The sequence below is a fragment of the Acomys russatus genome, chromosome 2, assembly GCF_903995435.1.
Source record: "Acomys russatus chromosome 2, mAcoRus1.1, whole genome shotgun sequence".
NCBI classification, from domain to species: Eukaryota; Metazoa; Chordata; class Mammalia; order Rodentia; family Muridae; genus Acomys; species Acomys russatus.
This window is the reverse complement of record NC_067138.1, coordinates 39,141,706-39,169,512: the sequence shown is the minus strand read 5'-3', so window position 1 is coordinate 39,169,512 and position 27,807 is coordinate 39,141,706. Positions and strand designations below refer to the sequence as shown.

At 40.9% G+C, this 27,807-nt stretch overlaps 1 protein-coding gene across 1 annotated transcript in view; it reads left to right on the top strand.

Annotated features, from left to right (window-relative positions):
• Positions 1-8,352: 8,352 nt before the first annotated feature.
• The window catches only part of Necab1 (N-terminal EF-hand calcium binding protein 1), a 167,482-nt gene continuing 148,027 nt past the window's right edge, over positions 8,353-27,807 (top strand). The window contains exons 1-2 of the mRNA XM_051160563.1: positions 8,353-8,776; positions 16,021-16,045. Coding sequence (XP_051016520.1) covers positions 8,678-8,776; positions 16,021-16,045 — 124 coding nt within the window. The 5' untranslated portion in view covers positions 8,353-8,677. The remainder of the gene's footprint in view (positions 8,777-16,020; positions 16,046-27,807) is intronic.

Sequence of the window (27,807 nt, the reverse complement as noted above, 5' to 3'; positions counted from 1 at the left end):
CAACCCTCCAGCAGGACTCGTGGATGACTGCAGTACAACTGTCTACTCAGAGAGTGTTTTTCTAACATGTGGCTTTTACCGCTCTTCATCCTTGGCTGTGAGTTGCCTGGGATGAAGCAGGCACACAATGTATATTTGAAGAGAACTAATTTTTGAAGCATTTTTTTTTTCCTTTGTGGTTTAGGCTATGTCTCACTTTAGCAGGAGAAATTTAGACAGAATTTATTATTCAGAGTCTAAACGGCAAAAAGCTAAGTGACCAATTAAATGTGCCTGAATTATATTATATGCATGTATGAAGATACCACAAGGGAACTTTTAATTACATTCCTCCATTTTGTGTACATGCAGGTGTTTGTGTAGGGGTGTGCATGTGTCTGTGTAAGTGTGTGTAAAGGCCAGGGCCTAACTTTAGGTGTCTTCCTTATTCACTCTCTGCCTTGATCTTGTTTGAAATAGGTTCTCTCACTGAACCTGGAGTTGATGCATCTGACTAAGCCTGTTGGCCACCAAGGAACTCCAAGAATATCCGCATATCTGTTCCTCCTTGGTGCTGAAATTATAGGCATGCTGCTGGGCCCTGCTTTACTGTGCAGAATCTGGGGATCTGAAGGAGTCTTTGTGCTTGCATTATAGGCGCATGACTGAGCCATCTCCACAACCCAGAAATATTCTATTTTATACAATTACTATACTCTAGTAAAAAAAAAATGTTGCACAAACAACAACAAAACATAACCAAGGGGCTGGAGAGAAGGCTCGGAGGTTAAGAGCATGGATTGCTTCTGCAGAGAGATGGAATTTGGTTTCCAACACCCATGGCAGGAGACACAGCTGCCTGTAAGCCCAAATCCACGGAATCTAACAGCATCCTTTGGTCTCCACAGGTGCTGCTCTCATGTGTATCCTGTACATACACATGCAGGCAATTGAATCCTTTTAAATCAAATCCTAAACCAAAAAAAAAAAAAAAAAAAAAAATCTAACTGACCAAGGTGAAATGAAAAGAAAGTTCATGAGCGAGAGGATTTTTTTCAGAAGTCTGTAGGAAGGATTATTGAGAAGACATCTTAGAAAGTGGATTATTTGCTGAACCCATAATTCTTGTTTCTTTCTCTACGTCTCAGATAAACAACATCTTTGAATTATTTTTTTTTTAGGTTAGGATCTGAAGTGTTGAGTTTCCCTCTGCGTTTTCTTGCATATACTTGGTTATCCTTTGTTCTAACTCTCTCTTCTCCCCCTCTCCCCGCTAGCCCTCACCCCGCCAGTTGCTGCTTCTCTTTCCCTGTAAATGGTCATCTTTTCTGGATTTATGTCCCATGCACTCTATAACTCACTTTTTTCTCTTCCCATCTCCTTTAAGAGCTCTTCATTTCCTCTCATACTTCTCACAATGAACACACTTGTGCATGCACACACACACACACACACACACACACACACACACACACACACACTCACACACAGATCCAGACTCCATGTATGTGAGAAAGGATGTAGTATTTGCCTTCTTGAGTCTGCCCTATATTGCTTCACATAATTATCTCCCGTTACACCCATCCCACTGCAAGTATCAGGATTATTTAATTATTTACTATTTCCTTATACCTGAATTAAATTCCATTGTGTATTTATCTGCATCATATGTCTTTATCCTATCATCGATTGATCAGAATCTATTTCTGAGCTATTTGGATAGTGCATCAATAAGCCCGAGTTTGCAAATATCTCCATGGTATGTTGACTCGGAGTCTTTCAGATGTATACTTAGGATGGCTTTTGCTGGGTCATATGGCAGTTCTCTTTTTATCCTTTTTGGAAAGCCTCCATTCTGATTTCCACAAGGACGACATGAATTGTCATTCTCCATGAGCTACCATAACTGCATGAGTCGACAGTAAGGGTTCACCGCCTCCCCACATTCTCACTAGCATTTGTTGTCTCTGTTATCTTGCTGATAGCTACTCTATGGGGTGAGGTGGAATCTCAGAGTCATTTTAATTGTATTCCTCTGATGACTAAGCATGTTGAAATCTTTTAAAATTTTTCGTTGTCCATTTATATTTCTCTTGATAACTGTCTCCAGATTATCAGTATGTTCGTTGACTGGGTGGTTTATTCTGAGTATAATTTTTTTAGTAGTTATAATCAAGATATTACTCCCTTGTCTACTGTACAACTACTATAAGCCCCCCCCCCCCACTCTGAATGCTGCCTCTTCACTCTCATGGCTGCCTCCTTTGTTGTACAGAAGCCGTTTAATTTTGTGGAATACCACTAGTCAAGTCTTGGCCTTATTTCCTGTGACAGTTGGGTCACTATCAGAAAATCTTATTTATGCTTGTCTCCCAAAATGTTTTCCCCTAGCAATTTCAAAGTTTCAGTCTTTGATTCAGTTCTTTGATCCATTTTTAAAAAATTTTTGTTTCTCTGATTTTTTTTGTTTTTTTTTTTTATTTAAATCTGGGAAGGGTACAACATCACCCTGATCCTGAGTCCAGTGGCCTTTGCAGGAAGGTTGCTTCGGAGTTTGGCACGAACCACGCCACTGTTTTCCATGGCCCCTAATTACCGTTCCCCAGATTTCTCTGGTTTTGTTTGGTTTGCTCCAGGAGTCACTATGTTAGTTTTTTGTGTTATACACATAAGCACATCTCTTGCCGCACAGAACGCAGTTTTATCTCGGATAAAACACCTCTAATTTTTAAGAAGAATCATGTGCTCTCTTTGGTTCTGGATACCTATGGCAGCCTGTAAAAATGCGCTTGTACCACAGCCTTCCACACCTACCTGCCTTTTAGATGACTTGTCCCCAGCGGGCCTCCGTACCAAGACCAAGCGGGAAGAAAGAGTTGTTCCAGTTTTGAATGAATATTTGTGCAGGGCAAGAGGTGCAGAATTTGTTATCTCCTTCTCTGTGGAGGTTTAGCCTCCCGGAATCATCTGTTGGAGAACCATCACTGCCCTCCTCATGGTTTCGAAACCTCTGTGAAAAAAATAGGTGCCTGTACCTGGATGGGTTCGTTTCTGAGTGCTCTGCACTGTTCCATCAGTCTACGTTTCTGCTTTTGTGCTGGTAACACTGTGATCTTATTCATGCGGCTCTGTAGTATAATTTGACAAGCATATGACGTACCCTGAGCTGTTTTCTGCTGACAGTTGCATTGGCTGCTCAAGGCATTGTGCTTCCATGTGAATTCTGGAACTGTTCTGTCTCTGTCTCTCTCTCTCTCTCTCTCTCTCTCTCTCTCTCTCTCTCTCTCTCTCTCTCTCTCACACACACACACACACACACACACACACACACACACACACACCACAATGTTGACTGCCAATTCGTGAGCATAAGAAGTCTTCCCATCATTCAGCATCTTCAATGTCTTTCTTCATTGTTTTAAGTTTTTTTGGGGGGAGGGTAGGTTAGATTTATTACCAGATACTTTATTTTGTTAAGCTAGTATGAAATAAGATTGACAATACCCTGGTCAAACCAGGTTAAAAAAAAATAGGGAGAAGATTCAAACTATTAAGAATGGGGACTAAGGGGCATATATGTAACAGAAACCTCAATTGAAGTACAAACGATCATTAGGAAATACTTTAAAAACTCATATTCCAAACATATTGGGAAATTTTTAATTTTATAAACTCATAGTTACATATAACACACCAAAATTAAAATAAGAGGAGACAAAGCATCATAAACAGACCCATAAAAAGCAACAAGTTTAAAGTAATGGAATCAAACAAACAAACAAAACCTCAGCATTCCAGTAAAGTAAAGCAGATTAGTTAGAGTCACTGCTGAATTCCCCGCCAATGCTAACACCAGTGTTCTTAAAACTGTTGCACAAATCCAAAAGAAGGGATATGATCAAATGCATTCTATGAGGACAGAACTACCTTAATGTCAAATACAGTAGAGCAAATATAAATGTCTATGGTCAATTTATATAAATATTCTTAATTAAATTGTTGCAAACTGAGTGAATGATACAAAGATGATTCACATGTGCAGGTCAATAAATACAACATAAACATAGGCTCAGAGACAGACATAACATGATTATCCCAATAAACGTAGAAACAATCTTGGTCAAAATTTAACAACCATCCATAATAAAAGCTCTGAAGAAACTATTGAAGCTCTAAAGAAACTATGACAAGTTATAGACAATATTATTCTAATTGGCTAAAAACCTGAAAACACTTTCCCTAATTAGAGACAAGACAAGAACGTCAATTCTCTCTATATTACTCAATACAGTTCTTGAAGTCTTAGCTCATGCAATATAGCAAGAGGAAGAAACAAAAAGGATATAAATAGGAAAGGAAGAAGTCAAATTATCCCTATTTGTAGAGGGCATAATCCTATATTCATAAGATCCTCATTCTCTTACAATAAAACTATTAGATCTTACAAATACTTTAACTCAAGTAGGATACAAAACAACACACTTTAATCAGTAGCTTTTTCTAAACACCAATAATTTAATTACGAGGAAAGAAATCAGGGGAAATATCTCATTCACAAAATTCTTTCTTTCAAATTAATTAAATTGTCTGCAGAGTTCTTAAAGCACTGCAGCCATTCCACACTCACATCTGCGTACTCATTGTAATTAACAAATGCCTTCTGTGGATTTAAACTTCCTGTCAGCTAAGCCAACATTCCAATCTCTGTTCTAGATTCTATGAGTGGAATCATCTTTCATTGTACAGAAGATGAGTCCTGCCTGTTTTCAGAACACACACCCTGGGTTCAGGTCCCCAGATAAAAAGTAGATTTGGATCTAAGGTTGCCAAAGCAACAGAATGGCCATTAACCAGACTGGAAGGAGCCTGAGTCATTGCTCTGAAGGATAGCACTCCCTGGATTTAAAGTATAAATAAAATAGATCCCTGACAGTCTGAAAGGGTTTTGATAATAGTTCCTCCATGAGACAGAGATGGATTGAAATTCAATACGTTCCCACATGGCCATCTGCTGAAATGCTCCAAATATCTTCATGTCAGTCTATAGCAAGTCTGAGAGCTATAATCTGCGAGTACATCCTTCCTCCTTTGCTTTCTTTCTTCCCATGCCCTCACTACAAATAAGTTGGGAAAAAAAAGATACAATTCCTCCCTCCAGTCAGATGTCTGCTATGTACAACTGATGCTATGCACAGCCGTACAGCATCTGTGTTGCAGGAAAACGATGTGTAAAAACAGTTTTAAAATGCACTCTGTTTTGATAAAAAAGAAAACTAAAAATATGTTTGGTTACCACTTTGTAAAGCCTATTGAATTTGGCTGTGAATGAGAATATAATTGTCATCCGTTTCTGGTGGAACCTTCCTTAACTATTACACTCATCATGAAAGCAAGTCATCTGTAGCATAATATAATTCTTGTGGAAATCATTAAGAGAAATAGTAACCAGCAGGTTGTTTAATAATTTACAATTCTTCTTTTAAAATTGTGTGTGTGTATGTGTGTGCACACATGTGTGTGTTGTTTATGTGTGGACACATGTGCCTTCGAATCCCTATAGGGGAAAATTCTGAAGTCCAATCTTTCCTCCCACCGTTACATGAGTCATAGTGTTGAGCAGAGCCTGGATTTCATGGAACACACCTTTACCAGCTGAGCCATCTCACTATCCCCATATTTCTTGTTCTTTTTATTTATTTCTGCTTTATGTGTATGAGTGTTTTGCCTGGATCTATGCATGTGCATCATGTGTGACATTAGAGACAGTTAGGAGTCATCTCCTGGGTGCTAGGCACTGAACCCAGGCCCTCTCAGGAGCAGTAAGGGCTCTTGAGCACTAAATTGTCTCTCCAGCCCGCCTACATTCCTTCTTGATAGCCCCTTAGAACAAACAAGGAAAGCCTTGTGGTGTATTCTCGGTAAAGGAAGCAGGGCTGGTTTTACTGAAGTATGACAGTTAGATTTCTAGTTTTAAACAATGGGGACAGATTACTTTTCTGCTCTTCATTTATAATCAAAGAAAACCTTCTGGTTTACCTCACAAGATTGACTTTGAGGGCAGAGAGACCCATACAACATAGGGAGCCCAGACTTAGGCTGCACTTCTGACAAAATTATATTCCCCAGTCAATAGTGAGAAGGAATATGATGTTTTGTAAACTCAGTATAACACTCGTCGTCAGCCTCCCCCTGTCTCGCTTCTGTGTGATTGAGGGATCAGCATTTCTTTGACAGGTTGGCTAGACTTTGTAATGACTTTTCATTCCTTTTGATAAGCAACTATCAAGGGGAAGGATCTACTCCAGTTGTTCATATAAGGAACCTCGCAGTGAATAAGGTGTAAATACACAAAGATGCAGGATTAGTAGTCCTCAAAGGCCAGCCCCAATCAGCAGCCCCCTTAATCAGGTATCATGTTTGTGTCTTAATGAAGCTCACTTCCCTAGGCCTGGACTTCAGGGGTTTGAGCTCACTAGCCTCTGCCTAAAGTTCGCAGCTCTTCTCAATTTAGGTGCTTATTCATCCTGGCCTCATTGGGATTGCTTGAGAAGCTCTGAAAAAGAAAAATATGGCCAGGGACAACCACGTGCTAGCTGAACATGAATCTGAGAATGAAATGAGGGCCTTACTTTGTTTTTGCTTTGCTTTTTTTTTTTTTACTTTAAGTAATTTATTCATACTACATCTCAATTGTTTGCCCCGCCCTCCCTCTTTCACCCTATTCCCCTCCCCTAGGTCTGTTATAGAAGGGGATCTCCTCCCCCACTATATGATCACAGCCTATCAAGTCTCATCCTGGTAGCCTGCTTACCCTTCCTCTGAGTACCACCAGGCCTCCCCACCAAGGGGAAGCGGTCAAATAGGGGGCATCTATTGGAAGGGTCTTTTTTATTAATTTATTCAGATTACATCTCAATTGTTATCCCATCACTTGTATCCTCCCATTCTTCCCTCCCTCCCCCTTTCACCCTATTCCCCTCTCCTTAGTAGCCTGCTTGTTCTTTCTCTGAGTGCCACCAGGCCTCCCCACTGAGGGGAAGTACTCAAATATGGGACACCAGCGTTCATGTCAGAGTCAGTTCTCACTCTCCACACAATTGTGGAGAATGTCCTGTCCATTGGCTAGATCAAAGTAGGGGTTCCATGTTTACTGCTTGCATTGTCCTTGGTTAGTGCAGTAGTTTGAGCATACCCCCCTTCCCCAGGCCCAGATCCACCCGTCCTGATGTTCTTCTTGTGAAAACACGAAACCTGAGAATAATAGGGTCTTTTTTTTTTTTTAATTTGGGCTACTTGCTTCAAGTTGATGCCCAAAATATATTTGTAAGATGCAGCAAATATTGTCCTTGGGCCCCTAAGTTCTGTAGGGAAGAGCACATACCATCTTAGGATTCTTCTGGGTACCTGTGATGCCTGTGGCTTGGCCTGGGACTACTCATTTAGCTAAGGATGTCTGAGGGAGCTGGGGGCTGGGACCATCCACAAGTGTCTTTATTGACTGTTCTGCTATTAGGCTGGGGTGATGTCAAAGCCCTGCTCAGTTGGACCTCTCTGTCAGACACATGCTTACACATTCCTTTCCATATATCTTGGACTTTCTTAGAGTATGGTGCCTCAGTATTCCCAAATTTATTCTGTAGAAGTTCCAGACTCCTGGACCACTGGAAGAGTGCAGCTTTCCGGCCTTTTATGCCCCCTGCCTCAGAAAGCACAAACTCTGAGGCCAAGGAACGAAAAGAACCTGAAGGAAGAAAGACAATTCGTCTGCTGTGACACACACAGATGACTCCAACATGCAGCCAGAGTTGAGACCAGCCAAACTGATTCTTTGTAAACACTAGACACAAAGCGGGACTGGAACTGGCCGACGTGGAAACGCCAGAATGCAAAATGTTGGAAGGCACATGACCAGGATCACTGGAGCAAGGGGATGCTTGTCTGTGAGGTGCCTTGCTTGCCTCACCTGATAGTGCCCCATGTGTAAGCACCAGAACTATGAGGCAAATATCACCATGGTGATCATTTTACCAATTAGTAAAACACAAAGTTTAAAATTTAGCAATTTGCTAGAGCACAAGATAAAGGAGCAATTAAGGCAGATCTCCGAACCCAGCATCTTCATTCAAAACTGATCTAGCCATCCTTTCTCAGATGGAATCCAGGGGTGTATGGGTAGCAGGAGACAGGGAGGGCCTGCTTCCTCCAAAGATGGAATAGACAAAACTACACAAAACTCGGATTCCTTCTTTTCATTCCTGGATTTTCCTCCGTGTTTCTGGCCTTGCCCCTTGGCTGTTCAGGACAAAATCCCGTTTGGTCTGTCGTGAAAGGTGTCCTGTGGTGGGCAAGGTCCAGAAGGTTACTTCTGGCAAGTGGCTAAGGGCGTGCCAGGGCCAGAGAATGCTCGCAATCAAGGGGAGCTACATTGTTGCTAAGTGCAAGGATGAGTCGGATCCCCAGTGAGGCTTAGACAGCCTGGGGAAGGGGGAGGCGAAAGCTAGTGCGCTGTGAAGCCAAGAGGAGGGAGAGGGAGGAGAGTCCGCGCTGAGCTGAGGGAGGCACGCGCGGCGGAGCGAACACCCACTCGTATCCGAGCCCGGCGGTGCGGCGCGGGAGGCAGCAGCTGAGACAGCATCAGGTCAGAGCCTCTGCATCCCGCCCAGTCTGTCTCCGGGGCCCGGCGTCAGGGCTTCCAAGGATGGAGGGTTCCCGAGAGACTTCACCGTCCTCCAACAACTCCTCGGAAGAGCTCAGCTCTTCCATGCAGCTGTCCAAGGGCATGTCCATCTTCCTCGACGTAAGTATAAACGAAGGAGTTAGGTGGGAGCCTTAGGCATCACCCCTGTGAGAGAGGAGGGGTCGGGAACAGCCGCTGGCCATCACCGGCCTGCGTTGTGTGCTCAGACCTCCACCCAATCTCCTACCTGCTGTTCCCCACCCCCCACCCACACCCCCCGCCGCCCAGAGGACTCTAAGCAAATAGGAGAGAATGGACTGTCTCCCAACTTGTAAAGAGCTGTCCCAGACCTGCAGCGTTGATTACAAGCGTTAAGGAGGCCAAAAAGTTCGACTTCCATTCAGCCTGGGCTTCTGTCAGGGCTGTAGTGGAAACACTAGTCTCCATGGGTTGTATAGGACTTAATTCCGACTCATCCCCGCTGCCCAATTTGCTGCCGAGCAGAGCACCTTCGCTTGTTCTGGGGAGCGCTGATGGAAGCCTTTGAAATTGTGACGCCCCTCCAGTCTCTCCCAGCTGCCTCCAAAAACAACCTCTTTGAACAAATTTGCTTTTCATTTTACTCCGGTAGCCACGGTCTCTTTTATTATGATGATTCTTTTCCTTTCGGTACCCGCTCCTCTCCTATTATTCTCTTCCCCTGTGGCTAAGTTGTAATTACTATCATTGCATTCTCTTCCAGCTTTTGACTATTTTCCCTTTGGTCCCATTTGTTGTTTGGAATTGACTTCCTTCCTCCGCATCTCAAACATGACTATTCTTTTTCGTTCTGTGCTATTTTCCTTCCCTCATGCTGGGATCTCTCTCTCTCTCCTCTCTCTCTATAGCAGTTTTATTGCTCCTGGGTTCTGCGCTGCTTTGTCCTCCGCTGTTTCCACTCTCTGATTCTCACCCTGCTGCCTTGTTAGGCTCCTGGCTTTCCTGTCTCTGGGTTGCCTGCCTTCCTAGCTGTTGCTCATTTGTCAAATTCACTTTGTTCTGGCAGGTAGTGTCTGGTCAGTGTGGGTAGTTCTAGTCACAGCTAGCTTAGCATGACAGGAAATGGGCAAAGCACGCCAAGGAGCCCTGTTTATCTCTGAGCCATTATTTCTTATGAAAGTCCAAACAAGAAGGAGGTGGGCCAAAGGCCAAATACACTTGATTGTGAAAAATGAAAATAGGAGAAAATCAAATACAAGTATCATAATGGCCAGTCAGCGATTTTGGAGATAACGGGGAAGGGGCAATGACTGTGCACTCTGTCTTGAATGAACTATCTAGACTTTTTGTTAAAATTAGTAAGGAAACCTATATCAATAATTAAAATTTGTGTGAGACACTTAATTGAGAGTCCGCCCTCACCTCCTGGAAGCCTTCTCCCTATATCTCCATGCAGTTCCAACACGAGATTCAGTATTTGGGGGCCAGCCATTTTCTCCCCACAAAAACACAAGTTTCTAATTTCCACTTCTTGCTGCACCTGATTGTTATAGTTTATTTTTATTATTGAATAAATAATCTCTACAGAGGTTCAGTGCATGCTTTAACTCGCTAGTATTATTTCTTCCTGCTCAGCCATTGAGGACCTAGCCCTTGAGACACTAGGCTGGGTGAATATAAAGACAAAGCAGCACACATGGGAAGGCAGCCCCCAGGGTCAGGAGGAAAGCAGGGCCTCGCTCTTCTAGACCATGAGGAGGGAGAAAACTAATCTGCCAAGAAGTTCATTCTGAGGTCAAGTGCGACCTCCATTCTTTTTGGCCTAATTTCTGCTCTGCCCTCCAGAGACACTCAGTGCTACCTTGTGCTTTTATCTTAAGCATCTAACAAACCCTGGTGCTGTCCTGGTGAGGAATGCCCTGAAACTCTGTAAGAGGAAAGTCAGCCACCCCAGTGACTCGCCATGTAAGCCCAAGTGTTCAACTTCAGTTCTTTAAAAGCAAAAATGTTAAGACTCGTTTAGTCTATGTGTACAGTTGTTCCCACATTCTGTAAAGAATGTAAGGTCCTTGTCCTGAAGGGCCTGTCTTCTGTAATCAGGGCCCCTTACCTTCTTACGTCTATTTCCACAATTGAAAAAACAAAACGAAACAAAAAAAAAAAAAAAAAAAACCTGATTCCACAAGAGGGACGTTAACATGCTTGTTTTTCTGTGAAATGTAGTTTTTTGAAAAAGAGAAAAGAAAAGATTAACTTCACTTGGACTCCTTTCCTTGGATAGAAAATATGTTGTTTACACATTTCTGAGTTATTTTGCGAAAAATATAACACTCTGGTGAATTGTGTGACATGAAAAAGGATTGAATATTTAGAGATCTCTGAATTATTCATTTCTGGATCATGTTGGTTTTGGCAAAAACAAATGTGAAACATAAATACATCATTTGATTTGATTAAATTTAGTATATTCTAGTAGCATGGCTAAGAATGGTCGCTTTTTGAATTCTGTTCAGTTCCTGAGGAACAGGTGGTAGATACTACCTGTTCTAGATCAGAAAAGACATGAAACCACCGGGCGACTTCTGCACCTTCCAGACTTGTTTCCAAATTCTGGGAGAACTGAATCCTAGTATTTATATTCAAGTACCACTGAAACAGCCAAACTTTAGACCTCTTAAAGAAATTGGTTAAGCCTCATCTGAAGATGCTGTTGATATGACTAGACTTAGCAAGACGGTTAGAAACTAGAGATAAATGCTTGGCCTGCACATGAAAGTCAGATTTTTGTACCATCATTGTCCTTCATTTCATTTTTCCTATACATACTCAGCAGGTGCCACCTTGTCATTATAGGGTCACATCCTAAAAGTCAGAGGAAAAAAGGACACATGCAACATACTTTTGAAACACTATGGTATGTCAGAGTTCCACATTCATATTCATAAGTTCACAAACAATTATAGCTAAATTCAAAGACTAACAAAGGAACTGTATATATTATAATCTTTATTATTCTCCTTCCCCTCCCCCTCCCCATAAGGGGTACAATTGCATATCACTTCATCTGAACTATCTGTGAATACCTACTGAGGATGAGACTTAGAAGACCTCGCTGGTACTCAGCAGGTTGGCACACCGCTGTTGGTCATATTTACACAATGCACACCTGCTAGTCATGGGACAGGACCAGAGCTGGTTTCAGTATTGAGCAACACAGAAAAACCAGAAGGTGACACCAGTTTTCTTCCCCACTATAGTTTCCAAGTTTTGCCTCATCCAGATAATGAAGAAGAAAGTGACATTAAAATACAAGTCCCTGGAGCAGTCGGATACTCTTTTGATTAATCTACTCTGCTACTGTGCAGTGAGGGCAGAGGGGGTCGGAGTCTTCAATTCTGCTCCTGGCGCTAGAGAAATTCCAAAAGAAATGAGCCACATCTCTATTCACCCAATGGCACAGTCCTCTTCAAAGAGATTTTCTTTGGCTCTTGTTTTGTTTAGTGTTGGACATCTGACCCAGGGTCCTGGGCATGCTAGGCAGGTGTTCTACTCTGAACCGTGCCTCCAGCCTCTCATTACTTTTAATTATAAAGGAACAAGGCCTTCTCCATTTAACTGGTAAGGTGGGATTAAAGTTGGAAGGTCAGAAAAGAAAGTGATGGCGTTAGAGTTTGACATCCTTTTTCCCGGCCTCCATCTAAGTACATAAGCCTATACAAGGCACATGGCCTGGAAGGTCAGAACTTGGGAAAAATGATTGATCGTTTCTCCTTCTAAAAGGTCTTTAGTTCTGAGGCTCAGCACACAGTTCCTTGTGTGACATGACATGGATGTAGGGTTGTCATAGCAGAAAGGGACTGCTGACACCATGACTTTCTTGCTGAATTCGGCTATAGCTGCACACTGCCTGCCTTGCCCAGTCACACATGCACACTGAGTTATTTGAATGTGATTTGTCCAGTGTGGAAGATGTCAAGTAAAAGGCTAGACAGCCATGGCTTTTGCCATGTTTTTCCACACAGGGCTTACCCTGGGCAAAACTGAGAAGAATAGAATAGAACGTAGTACTTACATTTCAGTCATGTGTTTTCCAGTGCCAACTTCCCTGCAGCCTGAGGGCAGCCAGCAGTGTGGACTCATACTCGATCTATTGAGTGTCCAGGCCTGTGCATCAGGACTCATCTCCTCACTCTTTTCTTCTGTATGTCAGTTTATGCTCTGTTTGAGCTCCAATTTTCTGCTGTACATGCCAGGTTCCCCAGATTCCACCCAGTGACTGGCAGCCCATCTTATCTTGAATCCTAACCTGCATCCTGCATCCTTGATAATCCAGTGAATGATGACATTTTAATGCTCCCAAGATAACACTTCAAGTCTGCCCTCAGTAATTTAAGTGTGAAATAAGAAAGTTCACTTCTGGGTATCAAGGAATAACTTTGGAGGTAAAAAGGAATCTGCCCAACAATCTGTAAGTTATAACAAAGTACAGTATTTCTCATATTTAAGCTTCCTCTTTGGACATTTTTAAATGTGTTTACTATGCCTCTAGTGATGGCAGCTGTTAAGATTGGCTAACTGTGGTAACACTGCATACTGAACTCCATTCTCATCGTAGTGCATTTTTTATTACCAGATGAGCTGGGAGGCAAAATTTGCAGGCAAGGCAGTTCTATCCATATTTAATTACAGGAGTTTAATAACACGAGTTAGTGTCTTAATTTCATCTCTGAGAACCTGAGGACTGCCTCTGGTTGTTATTTATGCCATGAAATGACGGAAGTCCTGGGTCTGCTCCTTGATGTGTGGTTGTTTCTATTCTAGTTATTTCACTTTCTTGAGGACATAGGACAAAAGTCAAACCTTGGGATCAATCAGTGATAAGAGAAGAGATGTACTTCATGGCTCCCTGAGACAGGAAAATGCTGTGGGCTGGAATAATAGATCTTTACATTCTCCACAAGCTACTCCAGACAGTAAAAAGAATGTGCTGTCAGTCTACTCTAGCATATCTCTTACCATTGGAAGCCATCCTCTTGTAGTAATTAAATGTATTCTATGAAACGGAATGTCAATTTATGTCTGCTGGTTAGGGTGGCACATGTGTTGCTGGGAACGGTTCATGGATGAGATTTTTTAGAAATAATATTGGCATTTTATAATAGAAAACATTTTAGTCATGATTAAATTTATCCATACCTCACTTTGGTGAAGTCAGAAGGATGGAGGGAGGATATTTTTTCCTATGATAGAATGAAGAAAATAAAGTAGCAATAAAAAATTATTGTTTATGATTTAAACTGTTCACCAAGAAATGCCAATCTAAAAATAAGGATTGTTCTGGTTATTTAGCTATAATTAAAGCTTACTCAGGAAAAACAAGATCCTCAAGGGCTCATTCCATATAATTAAAGTTTGCATTTGCAATACAGTACATGGTCAACTTCTGCAGGTGTGTATGCAAAGCATTATGTCATCCAGTTGGATTTCTGCTAGTCCCTACATCACATGGGGTTAATTAGATTGCTCCTAACAGAAATAACCAAAAACTATTCAAGGTTTAAACATAGTATAGTATATTGTATATCCTTTGTCATAAGCAGCGGAGGTTATCTCCTTAGAGACTAGCCAGGGGGGTTAAAGAACACCAATTAATTCTTCCAAATGTCTCAACACAGCTTTCTGGAGTTGAAAGTGTCTCTGAAATTTTGACTTTCTAGATGGTCATCACATTAGGGCCCATACCTCATCATCGTTTGATTACACCAAAGGAAGACCCACTTCCAAATAAGATCACTAAGATACTAAAGCTTCAACACTTGTTTTCAGGAAAAAACACAGTTCAACCAACAGCATATATGATAACAGAATGTCCAGCACCTTGCCTATATCTTTCCAGAAATAAGTCCAAACCAAGCAAAGTGAATCTTTCTTCTAACTGCTCAAGCAAAGCTTGTTATTCACCAAGGTGCTCCTGACACAGGAAACTTCTTTGACAAAGAGATGTGATACTCTGTGAGGTCTGCATGCCCCACCCAGCCTTTAAGCATAGAAACCAAGAGTAGAGGAAAGACTAGGGTCCCAAGGAAAAGTTGGAAAACACTACCTGCCACTGAGTAACGGATACTAGATGGTCAAAGCATTTGCTATACATCAACACACCTTAAAGAGGGTGACAGCACTATTAATATAGCCAAGTAAGACATGGAGCAGATGTGTGCACTCCTGTTTACCAATTATTTATTTATTTTCTTTTCTGTTTTTATTTCCTGTTTTATTGAGATTACAGTTAAGTTACATTGAAGTGTATACATTGAATATATGTTTGTTGAGTTGTAACATATGAAATGTAGTGATCCCTGCCAATGACAGCAAAATGATCTGCGGAGAGGCAAGAATGGAACGTTGGTTCCGTATGACTTACTTAGCCAGGCTGATTCAACCTTGTAGAGTTCGACCCCAGGCCAGTTCATATTAGGTATATTTAAATATGGTATGATTTTGAATAAAACTTTCCTGGAAAAAAATTATCCCAATATCATATGCACCATAAAGCCTTAGACATGACTACATCAAAACTCTTTTGCAACATGAAGATGGGTTCTTCAGCTTAAGCGCCTGGGATCTGGTGTGGTCTCTGACTGAGATAGGAGAGAGGTCAGCCAGCTATAAAGTTCACCTGACATCTTCCCTAAGGATGAGTTCAGTTGACTTAGAAACAAAGCTAAAGATAAAGGTCAAGGGAGGAAGAGTCTGGGATAAAGATTCTGTGGATTTGAGTGAGACTTTGCTTTACAGAGAGCAAAAGTCACCAGGTTATTGACGACATCCACTCCCAGCCTTCTGGGTGGAAAACAGGTACACATTTTCTTCATTGAGGAGACTTCCCTGGCTGACTAACATTCCTGGATTCTCCAATGCTTACCTGGGAGGACTTCTGGACTCTGAAGTGAAACAATTTCATTCTAGATAATTTAATATCTTTATTATCCTTAACAGTTTTCTGACACACTCTTATAATCCCTGGCTCTTAACCTTGACCACTGTTAGACAGCTTTTGATCTACTTTCTGTCATGAAATAACTACTGTGCATTTAAAAGCTGTTTCCAGGTGAGGGAATATTTAAAAAAAAAAAAAAAAAAAAAGGAAAATGTCAGTTGGAAAGCATTCACTTAGCACTAGAGTTTTATTTGTTTAGTGACAGATGAATTCTGTGTAAACATAACATTCATTGCAATATTTAGGAACAAAACATTTCCATTTTTCCTTCTGCCAATTTTGGGAACTGAACCTTGGTCTTCATATATGCTAGGCAAGTGCTTTACCACTGGCCTAAGCCCCAGCACAGCAGAAAATCATGATAACATTTTTCTTTTTTTCTTTCCAGATACTGAGGAGAGCAGACAAAAATGGTAAGACCAAAATTCTACAATTTCTATTTATCAATTAATTATACTTTAAAATGTCTTATAAAGAAGAACAAAAGTACCGAGTCCTAGAAATTGGTGGATAAAATAAAAATTTAACAATAGTCATAATTTTCATCAAGTTTATGTTTCCAGATATTCATGAGAAGTTGGCAGGTGAATTCAGATTTGACAGCAAGACGAAATTTATGCCTTTGAAGTGAGAAGTTCTGTCATACCTGGGCTGTGAATTCTCCCTTTAATGCTAAAAAAACTTATAGCAACAACAGCTTTGATCCATTGCGTGTATTAGGCTGTGTAGTTTGTCTTAGAGTTTAAGCTAGAAATCTTTCTGAACATGAATCTGGTTGGTACCAGTATCCAGGCTCACCAGTCTCACAGTGGCCTAAGGAGTTCCCATGGCACTATGTCATGGCTGCCTGGAAACAGCATGGCTTCCTCTTCAACCTGAAGCATGGGAAACTCATCCACAGAGACAGAGAAGTGAGAGGCAACAGACCAAAATTTAAAATTTTCCTTGAAAATTTAGAACCAGGTCTGCTAAGCCCAGTTATGAACTCATAAGTATTTTTTTACTCCTTGATTCCACTAGAAGATTCATTCCATAGAATCAGAGCTTATTAAGTTTGTTCTACTTGAATGCTTTGGTACAGGCATATTTCTGGTAAAAGTTGCTTGACAGTTTTAGGATACAAAGGCTTCTTTCCCATTCTTGAAATCTCACATCTTATCTTCAAGGAAAGATTGCAGTCAGATCTGACCATTAAAATGAGTTATCTAGTTTGTTCTTAAGCACCCGGATCCAGAAGAACCTTTCTGACACTGTACCCCTTTCTCCTCAACACCAATGTCCAGCCAGGAGGCACCAAGACAGGATCCCAACCTGATCATATAAACATATTTTGTTTCAAGTCATGTTGCAGCAGTTGTTACATTAACAGTTCAAAGATGCCCTCTGCTCACTTGTATCATTTCATTCCTCCTGAAAACGGAAGCCACAATGCTTTTATTTTGTCTTCTTGCCTGAGCCTTTAGCCCTTTGTCTATATCTAAGCGCAGCGTTGCTGGGGTACCACAGAGGGGCACATTGGTCTCTGTGCCAGCTGCCTTGTCCGTCAGCTTCTGCCTGTTCTGCTGTGCCTGGCTCCCTCTCGCTTGGAGCTCCTTCTTCTTTCTTTGTTTCCTCGGCCCTCAAGACTCTGGCTAAAGCCCAGTGTTACCTTTGTACCTATCACTCCTCTTTCTATCAAAACTATCATACTTCAAAATCAGAGTAAAACCCATTTGCCATAATCCATATTCATGAGAAAAATCATCTGACAAATCAATTCACATGAATAAATTTAATGGATGATAGTAACCCGCATCTCATGCTATGCAGAGTAGTCTCCTGTTCTGCCAGCCTCGAACTCCATCTTTCCAATATCCTCTCCCCTTACTGTGATTCCTTTCTGTTCACTCCTTGTCCTAAGGTTTGGTTCTACCATATAATCAAAACCACCTTCTCCCTGCTCCTATCTCTCACAGTTTTAGCCTGCATTGACCCTGAGTTGCCTAAGCAATTCTTCATTAGCCCACCTCCATGACACTGGCCTGCCTCAACCACCGCTTATTATGACATTCCAATCTGGGCAGCTTGAGAATGTCCACATATTACATATGGTCCTGCTCAAAAAGCATTCTATCTAAGGAGCCTTCGCTCTGATGCAGGGTCCTGCCCGTTCTCTGAGTTCCTACCTCTTCCATGTATATAGGTCATTATGTAGTGGAGGGCTGAAAGTCATCACAAGAGATTCTAGTTCCCTTAGGCAACCTTGCTTCTCTAGAGCAGAAAGTTGTCCTATGCATCAACACGATGCCCAGCAAGCACTTTACACATGCAGACGATTGTTTAATGTGTTGCTAGGGAAGATACTCTGCCCACGATACAGTGTCTCCATCTGTTGGCTCCTCTTTGCCGTCTCTCTACCTTATTCTTCATCCTGGCTCTTGGGGTAAAGTTGGGGAATACTTAGAACCAAGCAGCTCTCTGCTGAAATCTCTGTTAGTCCACCTTGTAACTCCATGGATGCCAGGGATCCTTGTAAATAATAAGTGAGAGGATGCATGTAAAACCTCTGGGGCAGTGTCTGACACCCAATAAGCAATTTCATTTCCAAGTTGTGAGCCCTTTTCGTGTCATGGCGCCATGAAGCAACTGGTGACAGTTCAGTAATGTCTTCAGTTAGTAGGATTTGGTGGCGAGGACACCTAAGACTGCTTTACCAGACATGCTACACTGAAAACGAAAAGTAGAGGGGGTGATCTAGTACACATATGAGGATAAAGAAAGTAGTCATCAGGGCTGGAGAGATGGCTCAGTAGTTAAGAGCACTGACTGCTCTTCCAGAGGTCCTGAGTTCAATTCCCAGCAACCACATAGTGGCTTACAACCATCTATAATGTGATCTGATTATTCATAATAAATAAATCTTTTTTTTTAAGAAAGTAGTCATCTCTCCGTAGCACATGTTAATCATGCTCTGTGCTTACAAATACGCATACTTATGTACTTGCTCTCTTGGTAACAGACTCATGTGATGGAGACACTTGTGGACAGCTTAATTGGTACTGAGATAATGAAAGAATGAGAAACAATAAGCAGCATGAGAGTTGGCCTACCAGAGGACAAAATTAGCATTTGCACTCTAACTGACATAAAAGAGAAGCTGCTGGGTAAATGGGAGAAAGTACATGATGAGGGATTAGCTAGACTAATGGTGTCTTGGTGAGGTTTGTTTGTTTGTTTGTCTTTTTACGCCTGGGTGTTTTGTTTTTTTAAATCACAGGCTAGGGACTTAAACAGAAAGACAAGACTTGAAAATAGTATTGCTTAGGGGACATACTTGTGCTTTGATCTCAAAAGCCCCAAATTACATCCAGAAATGCAGAACCTTAGAGAAGCTTCTGCACACGTGGGCTGAATGGAAATGAAAACAGTACGTGGATTTTTTTTAAATATTTGAAATATTTGAAAATATTTAACTTGCAATTTTTGTTTAAAGATATTTAATCGGCAAAATGGGATTGCATATATTAATGGTATATAACACGATGTTGGGTTGCATGTATTCATTGTGCATTGGTTACCAGCAAATCCCTTAACACATCTGTCACTACCCATAGTCCACAGCAGGTCCCAGAACTTGCTTGTTTTACGCCTGGAAGTTTATATCCATCTAACAACACACCCCATTTCTCCCATGCCCAGCACTTAGCAACTACTACTCTACTCTGTTTCTGTGGGTTTGACGTTTTCTAGAGTCTACATATAACTAAAATCATACAGTGTTTATTGCTCTATGTCTAAGCCAAAAGATTTTCTTCAGCTTAGTAAAAGGCAAAGTGAAAAGGCTCCTAGTGGTGAGCAGTGACATCCAGTTCCTCTGTTGATGTGCACTTGCTCAGATCCACTGCTGTTCTTGTCAGTAAATACTCAGGGGGGATAAAAGGTGGGTTTGGCCTCTGTGTAATGGCAGATATCCAACTGAATTGACCTATGCTGCAGTTCTCCTCTGGCTTTCACTTACTTAAAGTCTGTGAGGGCAGAGCTGTCTGAGGTTCATGACACTGGGCAAAATGCCTGGCATGACATGGGTACTCAACAAATATACTTTCAAGAAGGGCATCATCAACAACCTTGAACCCTAAAGAAGAAACTGAATTATATTAATGATTTAATCAAGTTTTACTCTGCTATTTAGCTATTTCTCCCAATTGTTAATAGTGACTAAAATTTATGGTGGATTATTATGGCCCAGAAAGAATCCTAAATTCTTCATACACACTGTCTAGAGTCATTTTGAAGAGTCCACAGCGTAGATTGCTTAAAGCCATAGGAAGAGCAGAAGGTGAGAAAAAAGAGCTCCAGTATCTTGGCTCCTACTCTGTCTAGTTTCATGATATTGAACAAATCATTTGCCTTCCCTCTGTATCCTCATCTGTGAAGTGGGTTAATGACAACATTCGCTTATAAAGCTGCCTTGAGAGTTAAATGAGATTATACTTTTGAAGCATTTTGCTTATTACTATTATATGTTACTATACACAATAATGGACTTCATTATGATATTTCATAATGAATAATATGTTCACACACACACACACCACCTCTCTTGCCTCACTAATCCTATTTCTATCTCTTCCCATTCTGCCCCATTCCTCCTTCGTGGCTTTTCTTCTCTTACTTTTGGTGACCTAATGAGTTTCATTAGGATCGCTCACAAGACCATGTGAGAAGAAAATATTTTCCCTCCTGTATCGTTAGCTGCTTATTCTTCTCTAGGGTGGAGCCCCACCTTCCCCACTCCATGACAGGGTGCTGACAGGTCCAATCTTGTACATCCTTCCATACCTGCTGTGTGTTCAGGGGAGCAGCAGACGTGTAACTCTCAAAAGTCAGAGTTCCTCGTTGCTGCCCCATCTTCCTCTGATTCTTTCCCGTCTTTGTCCTTTCTACTTCTTCTGCAATGTTCCTGAAACTTGGGGTAGAGTGAGGTGGAGGGAGAGCAAAATGTAGGTGTCTCACTTATGAGTAGGCTTCTGAAGTTGTTTATTCTCAGTACTTTAACCTGGTAAGAGTCACTGATGAAAAAGAAAAAAGATGTTTCTTTGACCAAAGTTGATAGCCACACTCTTCTATGTATACAGCATTGTTACATGGAATGTATTTTGACAGACACATCATGTTCATTTAGCAAAACAACTACAGTTGCTTCCTCACTATGGCCTATGACTCCCTACCTGAGCCGTGGGCTACTGGTCATGTGTACGGTGTGAAACCCCTTGTGCAGAGTAGGTATCAAATCCAGTCAGGAAGTGATAGGTTGCCTCCATGATAGACTTACCACTGTTTCATGAGCGAGCTCATTTTGCCTGCCTTAGTTCTGTCACATACAAGGTGGTCCACAGCTTAGTAAGGCTAGTGATGGCAATTCTCCCCCAGCAGTATAGCATTAATTTCAATCTTATTAATAGTAGCTCAGATTTGTAGCTTTTGTTTCTAACTTAATAGACCAAATGAAGCTGGTAGGGTTAAATAACTGCCTTTGAGTTGCTTCTTAAGCAACAGCTGGATCAACATTATAGATTGAGGTCTTTCTTATTTCAAATTGACTTATTCATATTCTTGTATGTATATGTGTGTATGTCTGCCTGTCTGTCTGTGTGCATTTATATTTATTTTAGTGTGTCAATACATGACTATTAATTGTAGTTGTAACATAAGTCCACAAAGGTTTAATGTTCTGTTTTTGTAATACATGATAGTTACATTTATTTAAAGTGTTAAGTACTTCATAGGAAAGCTGAAAAATAGTATACCTGAATGACTAGCAAATCCCTATGAAATAAGATTAGCTGAGAAAAATCCTGAACAGTAGTTCATGTATTACTTGTACATTTTGAAGATTACATTGTGTTATAGTCAGTGAGTATTTAATTGACTATATGAGAATTGATTAAAAAGCCTTTCAAGTTCACCCAAATCTTGGTTTATTCTAGCTTCTCATGAAAATAAGATAAGCAGGCGCTAGAATAAAGGTTCAGAGTGCAGGCATTCTTCACAGACAGGTGAGATTTTTACATATCTTCCTGGGAGCCTTAGAACAGTTCATTGTCTTCTGAAACTTGATAACAAATCTGTGCTTTAGTGTGAGCCACACAGACAGTTGTCCATCAACCCTAAGAGCTCCCAAACTCTTCCTAATCAGGGATGTGGGCCCAAATAAAGTGGAAAGATTAAGATGTATGCCCAGGAACTAATGCTATTAGCACAAAATTGATTTTTATCATAATTTCTTACTCATTTCTTAAAATGAACATGATACTGAGAATTGGATAATTTACCAGAAGGGCTGTCAAATAACTCTGTGCCCACGATTAGCCTCAGGCATGATAGAGAGTCACCTGGACTCCTCCCACTATGGAAGCCAAAGCCACATCTATTAGCAATGAGTCACTAATCTGTGCCCTAAGAAGGACCCTGTGAGGAGCAGCTCGCAGCACTGAGAGTGTGGGAGGAACTCAAGAGTGCAGACTCTGACTCCAGTGACTTTTTTTTTTTATAACAAAATAAGGGAAAACAAATTTTCTATTTCCATAGCAGCTTTTTCTGAAGTATAACACAGTTTCATACACACAAATGTGTTACTTTTCTTCCAGAAGTAGAAAATTGTAAAAACTCTGATCTTTACATAGCGGGACTTATTAGATATCACAGAAGGGAATAGAAAATATAGATTCAAACTTCTGAGCCCAATTAAAGGCCACTAAATGTTCAGGCCTGGCTATGACAGCAGACCATGAAGTGTACAGAGCCTATGCTCCTTTTTTTTTTTTTTACCCTAAAACCTGAATCCAACCTCATAAGCACATGCAATTTACCCTTAGCCACTGCTTCTATTTGTCCTAGGTCCCAGAGGGATGTAACATGATAGTTAAGTCTATGGCATGCAGTCAAATGAACTACGTTCAAATCTTTGTGACCCAAATAGCTTCCCTGGTTCCTTTACCCATAAAATGGAAGCGAAGATAGTGACTCTGTTACATACATGCCTGTGAAATATGAAGACGATGCATAGAAGCTTCTCAAGATAGTGTCAGAACCTCAGGAAGTCTTTAGTAAATGTTACCTGACTTAAGTCTTCATCCTAATCCTTCTTTTGTTTTGGGACTATGCACCTCAACACCTTACTTACTCTCCCTCTGATGGAAGGTAGTTACTACCACAGCACCCAGAGGTTAGGTCCAAGATGGCCTTCTCCCCACCACAGAGCTTCAGGGATGACCTGGCCTGGCCATTTAGCCTTTCCTGATGCTTGCAAACCAACCATCCTAGTTTAAGTTCTGTATGTTTGGGATTGATGCCTTATACATGAAACAAAGACAACAACCCACAAAAAACTTAGAGCTTTTGTTGGTGTTGTTGTGGTTGCACCTTGAAAACTAAAGAAACTGATTGAACTTTATAGTTTTTGTAAGAATTAAAGGAATTGTGCGATGTATCATATACACAAAACTTTCCTTTTTATGGAAAATGTATGCCATGTGACTTCTTAATGATGCCAAAAGAGCCTGTGATCAATATATTTCTTTAAAAGTAACTATAATTTTTGTGCAGATATTTTAAAAATGGTTATGGAAATTAATGAGAAGTATGCATAATTAGGGTTTAGAGTGTGCTAGTCTCCAGCCTCCATCTTCCATTCCTTCCTTCCTTCTTCCTTCCTCCTTTCTTTCATTCATTCATTCAACTGCTGTTGTGCATTTGTTCTGTGTACCATCCTATATAGGCAGTAAATTCATCAACAACAACAACAAAAACAATAACACACACACACACACTCATGCAAACACAAAACACCAGGGAGTAGAACAGAGTTTAGTTAACATAAAGAGTGTTTTGTTTTGTTTTGTTTTGTTTGTTTGCCAGTAAAGAAAGCTTTTTGTTATGGCTGTGAAACCACAACCATACAGCAGGCACACAGAGGGAAAAGACTTTCTGCACAGCAGAGGTGGTAGGCAGAGCTGAAGAAACTGAAGCTCAGCTTTTTCTTGAGGTCTGGGCCTTTGAAAGTCTCTGCAGAGCTGTCCTTCCTTCATTTAGGGTTAGTCTGTTTGAAGAAAGACAGGATGGCTAATGGGCTCTCAACTGTTATATGCTTGATCCAGCCTGAACTTGCTAAACCAGTCCTCACCAGGAGGCCAACTGACAGGAGCCATTGCCCTCAGACCTTTGTTTTAAGCTGTAAGACTCTTGTCTCAGGTAGGAAGGAGGCTGAGGTAGAAGCCATAAGGTAGATGTATAAGTTATGCATCCTTATACCTTGTTATGTCCTTTCTCTCTCTATCTGTCTGCCTATAGGGAAGTCTCGTAGTCCCTCACACCATGCGCTCCAGAAGTCATCCTAACTCCTATTAGATGGTTGGGGCACAGACTGCTCTAACTGCCCTCAAGCTGGCAAAAGGGAGACGTAATGGATAGCAGTGCCTCAGATGAGGTCTACATAAGAGACCATGGCAACACTTAACAGACAGCAAAGATCTAGAAGATTACTATGGCCATGTGATGAACATGTACATCCTCGGAGCGTGTCATTCCAGTCAAATTCCCAGTGGTCAAACTCACAGTTTGGGAGAAGTTATTCTCCCAGTGAGGACCCTGAGACATTGCTGAAGAATCCTGTAAAAACAAACAAAACAAAAAAAGCCTGATGCAATTATATTTCTCCTTTGTATTGTTAGTAAGGTTCTGATCATGACCTCAGCAAATGGAATCTGGGTTTCACTTAGGTTTGGCCCATAGTGTTTACTCCCATTGGACATTATGCCTGATCCATGGTCAGAGATGTCTGATGCTGAGAAGGCACAGCCTTCTCTTACACAGTTTCCAGACATGTGATCCTTAGTCAAGAGTCTGGTGTGACAGACAGCTGGGTGCACAAGGAAAGTTCATATTTTTGAGGGGGAAGTACATTTGAATTATACATTATAATGAATGCCATGGTAGAAGTCTTCACTGGGCTCTATACCAGAGCCCTGGTCTATTTGTGAGTTCAAAATTCTCCATTTGCTATGCAGGGTAAAGCCCAGACTCTTACCTACTTACCTACTCCAGATCACGCATCCCTCATTATGTGTAACGCATAGCTTTGTCTGCTTGGAACAACTTTCAAGCCACTGGTTTCCAATCAAGTTTATCCTTCCCATTCATCCCTCTCGGAACTCTGTCTGGCAGAACGTGCTGCCTTATTTTATTTCAACTGGACACAAGCTAGAGTTGTCTGAAAGGAGGAACTCTCAATTAAGAAAATGCCTCCATCACATCCAGATGCACGGTATTTTCTAAATTAGTGATTGATGGGGGAGGGTCCATCTCATTGTGGGTAGTGCCATACTGGGCTCGTTGTCCTGGGTTCTGTAAGAAAGCAGGCTGGGCAAGCCATGTGGAGCAAGCCAGTAAGTAGCAGCCCTCTGTGGCCTCTGCATCAGCTCCTGCCTCCAGGTTCCTGACCTGCTTGAGTCCCTGCCCTGACTTCTTCCAATAATGGGCTGGAAGTATAAGCCAAATAAACCCTTTCCTCCCCAACTTGCTTTTAGTCACGGTGCTTTACCACAGAAATGGTAAGCCTAACTAAAACAGCAGAGGAATTATTCATATATAAGGGTCAATTTGTCAAATCCTTTGACAACTGCAAACATAGGGTAGTTATACCCATACACGTAACTCATGGGACTGATGAGATAAAAATAACATTAAGATGTCACAATGATAAATATAAACTTAATAAATAATAATGCTTCATCAAATTATAGTTCATTCTTCCATCTATACCATCATGTATCTCATATTCTTACCACATTGGATAGCTAGTCTGGGGATGTGTTCTTTTGCTTTCTAAGACATTATATAGTTATATAAAAGGAATACACATGCATATCCCATTTGAGAACAAGGACAATACATGTCATTATGTTTAGTAACATGTATAACTCCTGACATGTTGTAGGTATGTCATAAACATTATAAAGCAGTTATGGTTCTAGAATGGAGGCTAATTTTGCCCGGTATGCTGAGTAAGCCAGTAAGTAGCACCTCTCCATGGCCTCAGGAGCAAGGGAGCATAAATGACAAACTGGGGACTTGGTGGTCCATGAGCACAAACAGAAATGGCAACTTCCAGGACCAGCTTCAAGGAGGCACATCCATTTTACTCAGGGAGAACAAGGGTTATGGAACTTTGCAGAGTGAGTAAAGATATCCAAGGTGGGCAAAGACCAATGGCTGAAGGGTTAAAATACAGAGATGCTTCATTAACATGGAGAGGTATTCCAAGAATCCCAGGTGCTTGCCTAATGGGTTCTTACTGGGAAAAGGGGAGTTGGACTTGTAATGTTTCTAAGGTCTACATGACATTCTTCAGGTAGAGGGTGTGGGGATCTGAGCTCCCCAAGTCAAAGAGGAAACCTCACAGACAAAGGGAATCCTCCATTTTGTAATGAGCTCAGGGCTTTCCGGTAATGATGGACTGTGGTCTTAGCAGCAGGGTTTCCCAATGCTGAATAATAAAATCTGAAAGTAAGGAAGAAGACTCAAGTTGTAAAAGTATACATTGAACAGTTACCACACAGATGTTTGATTCTTACATCTAATCCTACCGCCCTGCTCTGCTCTTCAGCAGCCTCTACTGTCTGAGGGCAGGACCAGCACTCAGCAGTGGCTCTAGTGAAAAGTTTCCTCCACTTCCATGGTCCTCCTCTTTTAGTAGCTCTGCACACAAGTCATTAGCAGGCCTGTCAGTTCCATTGTCAATTACTTCTCACTCCGCAGGTCCCACTCAAGCCCAAAGCCTCTGAAATCACCTACTTAGCACACTGTAAAACCAAAGCAGAGCTATTAAAGGTGTCAACAGATCAGTGGTAAAAGAACAGTGATGACAAAGTGAATGTGACATTTCTCATTTATAATTAGCAAAGAATTATTAATTAATTGAAGGGTTACTGGGAAAGATGAGGGAGCTCAACAGCACACACTTGTGCTTGGCAGTTGGAGTGGGAAGTACATTTCTGCTTTCTGGTTTAGGTACCCACATAGGTAGTAGAAATACTTCACAAGAGCCTCAAGTTAAGAGCCTAATTCATTGTAATATTTGTTTCATTTTCACTTATGAAAGTTCTGACAAATATCTGTGATGTTTCTGTGTTTCTCATGACATTCTAAGCCACACATAAATGGTTTTATAAAACTTTGTAATGTAATAGTCTGTTTATTACCAAGTTTTGTGTAATCTTAAGAATATTAGTTCATGCATCAAATGAAATTGCTGTACTAATAGTAAATAACTTAGTAAAGCATTTCTTCATACCAGACGCTAGACAATCTGCATAGGCTCCACAGGGAGAGTGGTATAATTATCCCAGTTTTATCCATGAATGATCTGAGACAAAACTCAAGGACACAGGGTTGTAAATAAAGTTTGTGTATAGGGTCCCTTCTAACCTAAGAGTCTTAACAACCTAAGTCAGGCACTTTTGTGCCGCAGAGTTGGTCTGTTCAGAGTAGAAACATTGATCCTTCTATAACAGATGAATAATACTGAGTAATTCAAAGTTATTCAATAGCAGAGGAAATAAAACATGAAATTATCCTAACTATTACCATGTCTGAAGATGCATGGTATAATGGAGATATGGAACCACAGAGAACAAATGTTAACCTTGACTTTTCGGTTTTGTTATTTACGTACCAACCAGATATTTTAATCCATGTTCTTTGTGTGCCAGACAGTACCCTAGTTGTTGAGAATGCAGAGAGAAAAGAATATACAAACCTTAGGATACATTTATTAGCCTGTGATGTTGGACAAGTAATCTGCTTGGGCTTAGTTTCTTCCTTTTTAGGCAGGAATCATAAGACTTAATTTCTGTGTTAACTGCGAAGAATAAGAAAGATAAATCCCCATGGGTGGTGTCTAATACTGTAAGTAATCAAAACATGTAAGCTTCCTTCACTAATATTCTATAGGCCATATATATATATAATATATATATGTATATATATGATTCTTTGGTTGTAGATTCATTATGGAAGTCATACTGTACCAATGGTGAGTCTTGTTGGACTTCATATTTGTAGGGCTCACTATATATCTGTGAAATGAAAGGAATTCCTCTTTAATTTTGTACATAGACTTGAGAAAATTAGTTAA